Source organism: Melanaphis sacchari, unplaced genomic scaffold (genome assembly GCF_002803265.2).
Source record: "Melanaphis sacchari strain LSU unplaced genomic scaffold, SCAv2.0 Contig1993_pilon_pilon, whole genome shotgun sequence".
NCBI lineage: Eukaryota > Metazoa > Arthropoda > Insecta > Hemiptera > Aphididae > Melanaphis > Melanaphis sacchari.
This window is the reverse complement of record NW_020270970.1, coordinates 1-12,282: the sequence shown is the minus strand read 5'-3', so window position 1 is coordinate 12,282 and position 12,282 is coordinate 1. Positions and strand designations below refer to the sequence as shown.

At 28.5% G+C, this 12,282-nt stretch overlaps 2 protein-coding genes across 2 annotated transcripts; both read right to left on the bottom strand.

Moving 5' to 3' along the window:
* Positions 1–7,889: 7,889 nt before the first annotated feature.
* Positions 7,890–10,427, bottom strand: LOC112592889. The gene is made up of 6 exons (XM_025337051.1): positions 10,365–10,427; positions 9,695–9,931; positions 9,162–9,621; positions 8,844–9,101; positions 8,421–8,773; positions 7,890–8,327 (listed from the first exon to the last, which is right to left on the bottom strand). Exons 1-6 carry the CDS (start codon positions 10,425–10,427, stop codon positions 7,890–7,892), a joined length of 1,809 nt encoding a protein of 602 aa, XP_025192836.1.
* Positions 10,428–10,466: 39 nt separating this feature from the next.
* LOC112592888 lies at positions 10,467–11,533 on the bottom strand (the record flags this gene model as incomplete). The annotated part of the gene is made up of 2 exons (XM_025337050.1): positions 10,467–11,277; positions 11,344–11,533. Coding segments are annotated over 2 exons (1,001 nt in total), but the record flags the coding sequence as incomplete, so codon positions are not given.
* Between the last annotated feature and the right edge of the window lie 749 nt (positions 11,534–12,282).

Here is a 12,282-nt window from a genome sequence, read left to right as displayed (position 1 = left end):
ATCTAAGATACGTATCTTAAATATTAGTATCTAAGATAGTGCCCAGCCCTGATTATAACCCTCACAAAACCTATTTTTGTCTTGCTGTACTAGTATTGCCGATGCTTCCTCATTTCATTTGTTTAAAATGTTATGCCATTTTGGTGCATAATAATATATAATTTATTAAAATACTATAAAAAAGTGATTCGACTTTTAGATTTTGATAACTATAAAACATGTTTCAAAAAAAAAAAAAAAAATGTAGTATAGTCATTTTCTTTTCTTTTTATTACCAATAATTATATTGGGCTGCAAGCTTCAAAAAAAATATTTCAAAAAATCACGAATGTTACACTGTGGTTACATGCAACATTACAAAATGTGTCGAATACTTATAAAAATTATATACGCCGTAACTGCTAATAATCAGTTATCGTTTACCTAATAGTATCATTGATATTCTATGAAAATATCTTAACAACGTAAAAAGAAAATTTACACAATGTGTGTATTTAATGTCATGTTGTTATTACACAGTCACAAACTTATAATGTTATAAGAATAAGCTTAATTCACGTTGAAAATTAATATCGCATACTTGTTATGATGTGACTACTTAACTTTTTTCTTAGCGTTATATTAAAGTTTAAAATATAATTGCATATACTCGACCGACTCTCAATTACAATAATATATTTAAAAAAAAATATGATTTTTAATTATACATATTTATTATATTATTATACATTTATCACTAATATTAACAGTTGATACTATTTATTTACTTATTTAATTGACAACGTGTGTTCTCCAAGGATGTATTTTTTATAGCTATAGAGACGATAGTTTTATTTTTTTAAATTTATAATATATTATACCTCTTAATGGATGGATAGTAGACCGACAATGCACAATGACGTCGTCGGCTCCGTGACATTCTTAGTATTCTCACCAAACTCGCAGGGATGGTAGCTCTGGGTAATTGCTACGAGCTGTGAAAGTTTCAAACTGATACGTCAAAGAATTGAATTTTTGGTGAATTTTCAAAGAAAACTCGCTACTAATAGACAAGTGCTCCCTTTGGAACATTTCAATATTTATGTAAAACTATAGTACTTGTACTTGGAAAATCATATAAAATCAAGTTTTGTACTTAGAGTTATGATAATGGTATGAGTACATTCCTGAGTACCTCTACATCGTCCTGTAGTGTTTTTGAAAACAGCAAGTCCAATTAACGTCTGTTCGAGATCGTATAAACTTATAATATATTATACCGTTGCCGCATGTTGCCAATATTTCGGACTTTTTTTTTTTATTTATTATTATTACATACACAATCTATACCTAAGGGTACAATAAGAGTACAGTAGAGTCCCGCTAATCCGGACATCCGGATAATCCGGACAATGTATGTTTCATATTTAGTACTCATGTATAATATATATATATATTCGGGAATACCCATAATTAAGATATTATCGTTTCGATTATATATTGTGATTTGTGATATTTTTTGCTAATATTCAGGAATACCCATAATAAAGGTATGTATTATCGTTTCGATTAGGTACATATGTATTGTGATATTATTTCGTTTAGTGGTGATTGTGTACCAGTGTAGACCGTTGCGTTTATTTTTTCTTCTGCTTATTATAAAAACAACATAAAATGACAACTTTAGTTAAACGTAAGAAAGTGACTGTAACAATGGAACAAAAACTTCAAGCTTTATTTCGTGTTGATGCTGGTGAAAATCATTAACAAAAATCGCGCAAGAGTTAGGAGTGGGTAAGCAAACCGTGTTTCGGATTGGAAAAAAAAACGAATAGAAATTGAAAATTTTTGTGCGAAAATGGTGAGCGCGGACAGCTTAGGTAACAGACGCACATTAAGAAAACCAAACAACGAAGCTTTAGACGAGGCTTTGTACATTTGGTTTTGTCAACAACGTGAACAAGGAGTTCCGTTGTCGGGTGTTACGTTACAAGCTATCGCGAGACTTAATGCCTTGCCAAATATTTAATGCTGACGAAACTGGGTTGAATAACAAAATGCTTCCAAAAAAAACATTAGCCTCAAAACAAGATTCTGTAGCCAAAGGACATAAAGTGAAAAAAGAACGAGTAACTTTACTTCCTTGCAGTAACGCTTTTGGTGATTTAAAATTTCAACTTTTGGTGATCGGAAAATCAGCTAAGACTAGAGCTTTCAAAAACGTTAATATGAGTGCACTTCCAGCTCAATACACTTCACAAAAATCTGCTTGGATGAACGGAAACATTTTTAAAATTTGATTTTTTGAAACATTTGTGCCTACAACAAGAACATTTTTGAAACAGAAAAAACTTCCAGAAAAAGCTGTATTGTTTATAGATAATGCTCCGTGTCACCCTATACTCCGTTCCAAAAGAGAAGACACCGGTTTTGCGCAGCTCGAATGACGAGCGTAGCAACGCTTTACCACAATTTCCCCCACTACCATACGCCGATGATCATTTCCGAACTTTACCGACTACTGTCGATGTGTATACACCGAATTACAAAGAATGAAATCAATGCCGTACAACAAAATTAAACAAATACAAGTTACTGCGTAATAATAATCGGTTTCCCAAATAATTATGTCTGAATTATGCTTAGTCCTATATAAATAGCTGTACTTAAAAAAAAAATTAATTTTATTAGCAAACATAATACTTATTAATAAGTCCATAATAAAAAATACGGAATTTATTATAGATTAAATTAGATATATCTGTATGATAAATATAAAATACACAAATATTGAAATAATAATGTACAAACGAGTAACTATATAATGTATAAAAAATAAAAATATTGTCAATAGTAAAAAAAAATCAGTCACATAAAATATACAAATTAAATATTTACACATAAATTAAAAAATAAAAATTGTCAATAGTAAAAAAAAAATCAGTCACATAAAGTATACAAATTAAATATTTACACATAAATTAAAAAATAAAAATTGTCAATAGTAAAAAAACTTCAGTCACAAAATATACAAATTAAATATTTACACAAAAATAAAAAATTGTCAATAGTAAAAAAACTTCAGTCACAAAATATACAAATTAAATATTTACACAAAAATAAAAAAACATTAAAAATCAGAAAAATCAGAATCATCTTCGTCATCAGAATTGCCGATAGTTAGTACAACCATTGATTATAGAATAGACAGATAGACAATGGTATAGGGATTTTCGGTGACTAAAATTTTATTTATAATAGCTGCCAATAGGTAGCGTTGTATGAATTAATATTATATTATTAATATTGAGTACTGACGGCAAACAGTAATAACATAATCTTAGACCGGTTTTTGGCAATGACAGAAAAAGCGATAAGCTTATAAATTACTCTATCGTAGATAAATGATATTTTCTGTACATCGCACTATTACCACAATATTGTAAAATTATTATTAATTATTACGTTGTGTTGTACGCGACCAAAAAGTCGAAAAATACGAAAAATTAATTTATTTTGCAACACTATGATTCAGTAAAATCTGCTTTGTAAAAAAGTATTGTATTACAATTTACATTATACACTACACAAGATTTACCAAATTTTAACAATACAGCAAATTTTTATCCATATCATAGTTTTATTACTTAGTGGTTTTTTATAAAATAAAATAAATTATTTTATGTTCAAATTTTAAAAGAATAAAATCGCAACAACATAAATAATATAATTAATTAAATATTATTATTATTTATAAATAAAATAATACAGTTGTATTTTAATATTGAGTGTACATATTGAATATGTTAAATTTAGAAACTAACGATAAATCTGCATATTATTATGAAAAACGATTGCGAGTAAAGATAGACCAAAATTACATTACACTGGAGTCTGGATTTGTAATAAAATACTAGGTTTAAAGAACAAAATAATTAAAAATTTAGTAAGAATATTTTCTTTATTATAAGATAAACATAAAATAAAGGTAATGTTATTATGTAAATTTATATTTACACATAATTATTAGAATAATAGTAAATTGTGATGTTTATTGGTTCTGAAAAGAACCGTTTTATAAAATTGAAGTAAATAGTCCTAAAAAGGACTGTTTAATAGAATCAACACAAAGTTCTGAAAAGAACTATTAAATGTGAGTCCTATAGAGAACAATTAATACTGCTTCTATTGTTTTATGCAACTAGGTACAATGCCAGAACAAGAAAACATTTATTTAATTTAATTAAATATGGTTTAATATTTTTAATTTTGAAAGTTTTGCTAATTTTGAAGTAGTTGAAAATAATTTTGTTTTATTAAATATTTTGCAAATTAAGAGTTGTTCAATTATGTACATTTTATGATCTATGCAGTTTGTTAATGATTCATCAAGCCATTTTTTAACTGTGTTATTATTTTTTACGCGCTCAGTTAGTTGAAATTTTATTTTTTTTTTTATGTAAATAGCTTTTATAATTGTTTTCAAAAATATTTAAAATTTTATTTACTACATTGTTTAAACTATTTGATGGTGCTTTTAGCCCATTTTCATTTTCAATTGAAGTATAGTTTTTATTAAGTAAATGCAACTGTTTTTTATCATTTAAGTTTTTATTGACAAATAATTCATTTTGACAGTTGTCACAGTTAAATTTTTTCATACATTTATAACCTAAATATCCTGCAAAGTATGAAACAGAACAATCTTCCAAAGTAACACCATTATTTATATTTTCATTAATAGAATCCTCATCAGATGATATAGGAGAGAAAGATAAATTAGAAATACTTTCTGTGTCAGAATAAGAAGACAATGTTGAATTATTAGAATCTATTTTATTTTGATATCTCACTGGGTCAAATATTATAGGATTTTCATCTCCTATGGTTGCCTCACAATTTTTACCTTTGGATATACATAAAGAAAAAATACTATTACTTCTTATAGAAGTCCTAATTGTTCTGGCTGTTGGATTTTTATTATAACCACCCATTTGTCGAAAAATACTAAATAGATTTTCTAATATATCCTGATTTAATCTATTAGTCATTAAAAATACAACGTTATGAGCTTTGTCTTCTTCAAAAAATTGCAACACACCATTAATTGTCTGTGTAAAACCTTTAAAACAAGGAGGTTGAGTTAATTTTCCTTTTTTTAATTTTTGAAAATTTGTAAAATATTCTGAGGCTTTTTTTAAGAAATTGTGTACAGTACCTGATTCAGTTAATGCACATAGATATGGATTTTGGCTATATAAAGATCTGCTATTAAGACAATCGAATAATTGATTGATAAATTCAATAAAATCTGCAGTATTTAAAGAAGTGTTACTTTGAAGTTGTCCAGTTTGTATACAAGTTCGGATCGTTGCTGACATAGAATGGCTCAATAATTGTGCTGCTAATTTAACATTCATTTTTTGAAAAGAATTTGGATAAATATGTGCATCTGTTATTTTGACGAGACACCTACTCTTGAGATTTTTTTTATCTAACTCATATGTTTTTTTTTATGTCATCAAATGAAATTATATTGCCATCACCTTTTATAAAAGAAGCTTCAATTAAATTATTTCTAACACTTTTAAGTAAATGTGGCACATCAAATAAAGAAAATATTTTATTGTTATCAATAAAAAAATAAGGCCTATCTTCGGAAACATTTAATGATTTTAAAGTACTTTGATTGTTTGTGCCTTGATCACATACTATAATTTTTGGACACAATCCAACTTCAAATAATTTTTTAAGAACATCTTGTATTAAATTTTTTAAAATGTTTTTGTTTACTCCAGAATGGGAAAGAAAATATGCAATTGGAATTTTCCACTGAGAATAAATACCTCTGGCCATAAATACTAGAACACGGTTAGCACTTTTATTGGTCCTTCCATAATGACCCAAGTCCTCAAAACCTTCAATAAAATCAAATTCTTTTGAATATTCTACAAATTCTTTTATATACATCTCATCAAAACAAACAGAGCACACTTTTTCTTTATAATCAGATGACTCAAATTTTTTTTGAAGATGACTAAAAAATAATTTACTAAAACCTGGTAAAAACTTTGATTGGCCAATCCAATAACGAATAGTAGATGGTCCTGGTAAATTTACTTTCTGAGAACGTAAAAATTTATATGCTGCTGGAGATTTATAATATAAATTTAAAGCTAATTGTTTTTCATTTAATGTCCAGGGACGACGCTTATCTTTTAATTGCATAGTCACTATTGCCTTAGAATTTATAGAAGAAAAATTATGCATATTTATTAAATTTTTAAAATTATAACGAGTACTAAGCTTATTTTTTTTTTTTAATTTTGAAATATGAACTATTTTATTATGAATTATTTTGTTTTTTTGATGTAATTTTTGCTTTAAATTCAATTTTCTAGGAGTATCTATTTCAATTGAATCAAGTTTTCTTTTTAAATTGGGGCTAGGCATGTGTATTATATTTGTTATTTTAGCTTTTTGAGTAGAAGAAAGTAAAGAAGGGGGACTTGGGAAAACTAACTCTACCATATTTGATTTTGAATGTGTATATGTTTTAGTTGGAGTTGATATTTTAATAAATTCTTGTTCAGGTTTATGATTTTTATTTAAGTTTGAAGATGTACATGGCTGTTGCTCAGATTTATTATTATAATTATAGGGAATAGCAGTGTTAGTTAAACGGTTTTTATTAGAAAAATTTGTAAAACTTTCAGGTGGGAAATGCTCTTGACAAATGTACCTATTATGCAGTTTTTCGGGTTCAATCGAAAATAAACTTGTGTTTCCTGTGAAGATAAATCAAATATTAAATAAATAACATTATACTTTTTGGAATTTAAGTTAGAAGAAATAATATTTTATAATTATATAATCTTATATTTTCAAGACAATTTAAACTATCAAGATAAATCAAAATTATAAATTTTTTACTTTATTTCAACTTTAAAGGTTAGTTAATAAAATATTAAAATTTATTTAAATAAAAAAATCATTAATTTTTATTTTCATTCCAATTATTTATATTGTTACTTTTAAAGGGATAACATTTAAAATAAAATACCAATAATTTACGTACTTAGCACAACATTTTCTTTAACATTATAAAAAAAAGAATTAATTATTTATTTACCCGAATTTATCATCCAAACTTCTCTTCTCTCGTCGTTTGGAAAACGATTAAGTCGTAAATTAGGAAACAAATTCCTCGACTTGCCACAATTCACATACTGACATTTATTGCCAGACATTTTCAGATAATTTTATACTCAAATAAATGAAAATTATTTTTTGTATAAAAAGACTGATCACATAGATTACAATACGAGTTGGTAACCCAAAAATTGTCTCTCACAAACATAGATAAGTATAATATAATAGATAGGCAACTCCCGTGTTATAAAAGTGTACCACGTTTCAGCGCTCCCGGTGGTTGTACGAAATAACTAAATAATCGCTGCCATCGATAGTTAAAGTTATCGATCATTTTCAACTTTTACTATCGATAATTTTCAACTTCTACTATCGATATATTTTCTTTTTATTAAATTTTTTTTAATAATTATTAACTAGAAATAAATTAAAACAAATTATTTTTTTAATAAGAGATCATATTTTATTATATATTTTAAACAATACAAACAATTTATTAAAAATATAAGAATTGTTATGGTCAAATATAAATTAACAAAAAAATTTCATAAAAAAATTATATAATACAATATTAATGAAAATGGTTAATACTTTATAAAATATAATATCTCAATATGAAAAACATAATGATCGTAAGAATCAAATTGTATATACATTAATTAAAAATAAAATAGTCACATTAATTATAAACAATTTTAGGAACTAATGTTTCGGTATACATAAACTATAAAGACAAAAAATAAAATAAAATGGCACACTTAGATTAAGTTAAATTTGCCTTGAGTTTTTCTTGTTTTAGAGTGCTTTGAATACCATGTGTGGGCCAATTTTTTAACAGGATCAGTCTCATTTTCTCGCAATTGTCTTTTTCCTACAAGTATTCTATTGACTTCGGTGCAATAATGTTGTATCATCATTTTTAATGTTAATTTGATTATGTTCTGCTGGAAATTATCTTTGTGTTCTGAACAATTTAATTCAAAAGGGAAAAAGAGTTGTTGATTTAAAGCATTAATTTGAGTTGAAAGTATATTAGGATGAAGACAGACATTTGACATTTTTTCTCCGACAAAATGTATGATTTGTTGAACTATTGAACATAATGTAGATGATGGGTATTTTAAATTTGGATGATTTGATTGATATTCTCGAGCAGTTATTAATGAATGATGTTCGGCTACTTTTTCTGAACTAAGCTGAGCGAGGCATGGTTGACAATTTTTAAAAAAAGTTTTGTTCAGTTTTTTTACTATGAATCCGGCAATATAATTTTGAGCTTGCCCGCGGACGAAGGAAGTAGACATTGATAAATGATGTAGAGTTTGAGGTAAATCAGCACTAATGACCATTTGGTTTTCAAGTTCAGACGTTGGAGCAATGGCACTTTCAAAGAAGTTTGTGAATGAGGACAAGCTTCCTTCTGTGAAGTCTTCTTTGCAATTGTATCCCGGTGAATGAGAAGACACCAAATTGTTCAAAACTAAAGTTTTGTATGCAGAAGCAAATGCATGACAATTTGGATTTTTTGAACCAATACTTCTGATCGCACCAAAGAAGCATTCCAACGGGTCCTGATTGAGATGTCGAGGGAGTAAGGAACGTATACCATTCATACCTAATACAATGGACAGGGTTTGAAAAGCTGAAACAAACAATTTATAATGTTTTTTATTATAAGAATTATAATTAAATTTATTGATAAAATGCCATACATCTTATAGTTGTCATCCAGTTCTTGATTGTTGGAACTGACTTTTTTCTACCATTACCCAATACAAAGCTCATTGTACTCAGAATTTTCAAACTATCTGCCCAAACAGTATGATGGATAGAATTTTTTTTGACAGCAGTACGGTACATTTTTCCATCAGTTACTTTATCAAAACTTCCATTAAGTGAATCAAAAAGCTTATCAAAAAAAGAGCATATAAACGCTGTGTCAGAAGCATCTGGCCCAATGATATTACGAGCTAAAAACATTTTTGTTATTAAGTCATTAATTCACATTTCATTGTATTGTAAAAACTTACATGCAAGAAAATTCATAGTAGAAGAAACTCGTTGTGAAAAAACTTGTGTAGCATATTTCACTTTCATTTTTCCAATTTTGTCTCTAACTATATGCTGATCAGTTAGCCGTGGTAAAATCTTGCAATCTGGAATGGCACTATCCATGTGGTATAGATCTTCAAGATGTGACCACTTTGCATATTTTGTGATGTTATCAACTGTATATTCTAAGTCTTTCGTTAGAAGATTATTTCTGATACATTTCAGTAAGTGAGGGACATCATATATATGAACCAACTTCAGTCTTTGTTTATCATGTAATTCAACCTCATAAAATTCATCATCATATTCTGAGTTGTTTTTTACATGATAAAGTCGAGTTTCATTGTTCAGAATTTTTATTACACCAACATTTGCAGTTCCCTGGTCACTAATAGTGGCTACAACACGAAGACCCGTCAAATGAACAGCCTCAATTACCTATTAAAAATTATTGTTTATTGTATTATTAATTATTATTATTTATAAAATAATATATAATAAAATAAATTACTTGTTTCAATTGGCAAATAATTTCTTGTTGATTTGTGGCTCCCTCGCAAAATGTGTACATAATAGGCTGTTTGAATTTTTTTTTTATTCCTCGTACCATAAAGACTAATGCGTGATCAGCAATTTGTTGAGTTTTACTATGCCCCGTATTCACAAACCCATTGATTTCATCGGTAACTGTATCATAAGTCAAACCACTCGATAAGCACACTTCGTCGAATAAAACTGAACAATGCTCCTGGTGGTTGTACAATGAACTATAAAGTGGTACCAATTACCCACGGGGAGTTGCACCAACCTGCTCAAAAAACAAGAAACGACTAAACAGTAAACAGCAGTCAATTGGATATTTAACGATATCGGATATGCGATAACGAATTATGAAATAACATATTTTAATCAATAATAATACAAGGAATTCTATTTTAATTTTCATTTCTTTTGAACATAAATTCTATTTTTAGAACGACAACTATTGTACCCTCGCACTTCCTCACCATACTATGATAGTGGTACTACCACCTTGGATCTGGACACCCTCCGCTATGCTTACCTACCTATGAGAGGGTACACCACCTTTGCATCACTTCTACACTAGCGCTTACCTACCGGTTGCATCATAAACTAACCACTACACTAGCGCTTATTTACCGGTTGCATCATAAACTAACCACTACACTAGCGCGTTTAGCGGTTGCATCATTTTCTGCACTAGCGCTCCATAGTGGCTGCATCATATGAATGGTCACCAAATATTTACATTGTCTATCTGTCTATTCTATAATCAATGGTACAACTCTATGTTGTTCTGCCATCAGTTCATCAATCAAATTATCCATGTCCCAAAACTTGTCTTCTGCTTTCGTGGTGTGGCTGATAAAGTTTTTCCACATCTCAACAGTAACTTTTACAGTACCTTCGATTAGAAGATTATGTACGTCGGCTAGCTTATAAGTTTTGTTGTTGGCTTTTACGTGATCTTTGACGACAGACCAAGCTAATTCTATAGGATTTAACTCACAGTGGAAGGGAGGTAAACGTAAGACTACTTTGTTTTGCTCCTTAACCATTTCGTCAATCACATAGGTTGAATACAAAGGTTTCAATCGTTTTACCACTTCTAATAACTCCGGAATTATCATCGAGTTATCGATTACCTCCCCTTTACTTGTGAGCCAATTGATGATGTCTGCCTTTCGCCATTGTGTAGTTGGATATTTCTCTTTTTTCATTGAGTGATAAGGAGCGTTGTCCATCACAATCACACAATTTTCCTTGAGTCTCGGCAAAACACCTTCCAACCAATCACGAAAAGAATCCCCATTCATCTCGTCGTGATAGTCTTGGGTGTTTTTTTTGGATTCGAAACATAGAAGCCCACCTGGAACAAATCCGTCTTCGGACCCTATGTGAACTACTATGAGTCGCTTCCCTTTACCTGTGGGATTGACTGCACCTGTTGATAGTCCCTGGGAAAAAGCGTCTTGGCTAGATTGTACAGTATTGTCACTCCATATTCTGCTCGTAACATCTCCAGCATTTACCCAAGTTTCGTCGAGAAAATAAATTTGACGACCTTCTTCTCTGTATTTTCATAAATCTCTAATGTACCGTCTTCGCCAAAGAATTATCTCGTTTTTTTCAAGTAACGCGCTGTTACGACCTCGTTTAGCATATTCGAATTCCATTGATTTCATTAATCGATATAATGATGTGCGGGAGAAATTTGGTAGACTTTTATCTTCATTAACTACCGTCAAAATTTTATCTAACGTCGGCAGTTCACGATTAAACCAAACTGATGGATTTTCTCTGATGGCATATTTATCAAAATCGTCAACTTTTGTTTCAACGTTTATGAAAATTTTATTTTGTTTTGAAGACAACTGTTTTGTTCTGATATTACACTGGGAAATGTGCTTTTGACCAATTTCAATTCTTGAGAGGATTTCGCGCCTTTCATCAGATCAAATTTGGATCGACTGCCAATTTGATTTATACGCATTAATTATCATTTCACGTTGACGTGAACAAACAAATTAAAAATAAACATATCTTGTTATCATTTATAAAATGAAAATCGACTTTTCAATTTTAAACGTTTTAAATGAAGTGAGAATTTAGTACTACAATAGTAATATTATTAACATTTTTAATTTTATACTAATTTATCACAATAATAGTTTTTAAAAATGTAAAGCGAGAATATTATTTACCAAGCATTGATTTGCACAACATTAATTTTTATAATTTCCAGTGTTGGTGAAATTACTATTTTTTGGTAATTAAATTACATTACTAATTCCTTATCAAAATTGTAACTAAATTTTTAAGTAATTTTTATTTATTTGTAAATTTACATTTTTGAGTTTAAAAGTAATGTAATTACAAATATAAATAATTAAGACTACTATAATTACTTGTTGTTATTAAGAAAAATGTTTTAAGGCTACGGTATGAGAAAGACTTAAAAGTAAAATATCTTTAACTTTTAAATATGCAAAATATGCAACAAGAATTCTACATTTAACATCTTAGGTTTTTAAACAAATTAATAGCTAGCAATACGTAACTGAACGAAGTACACCA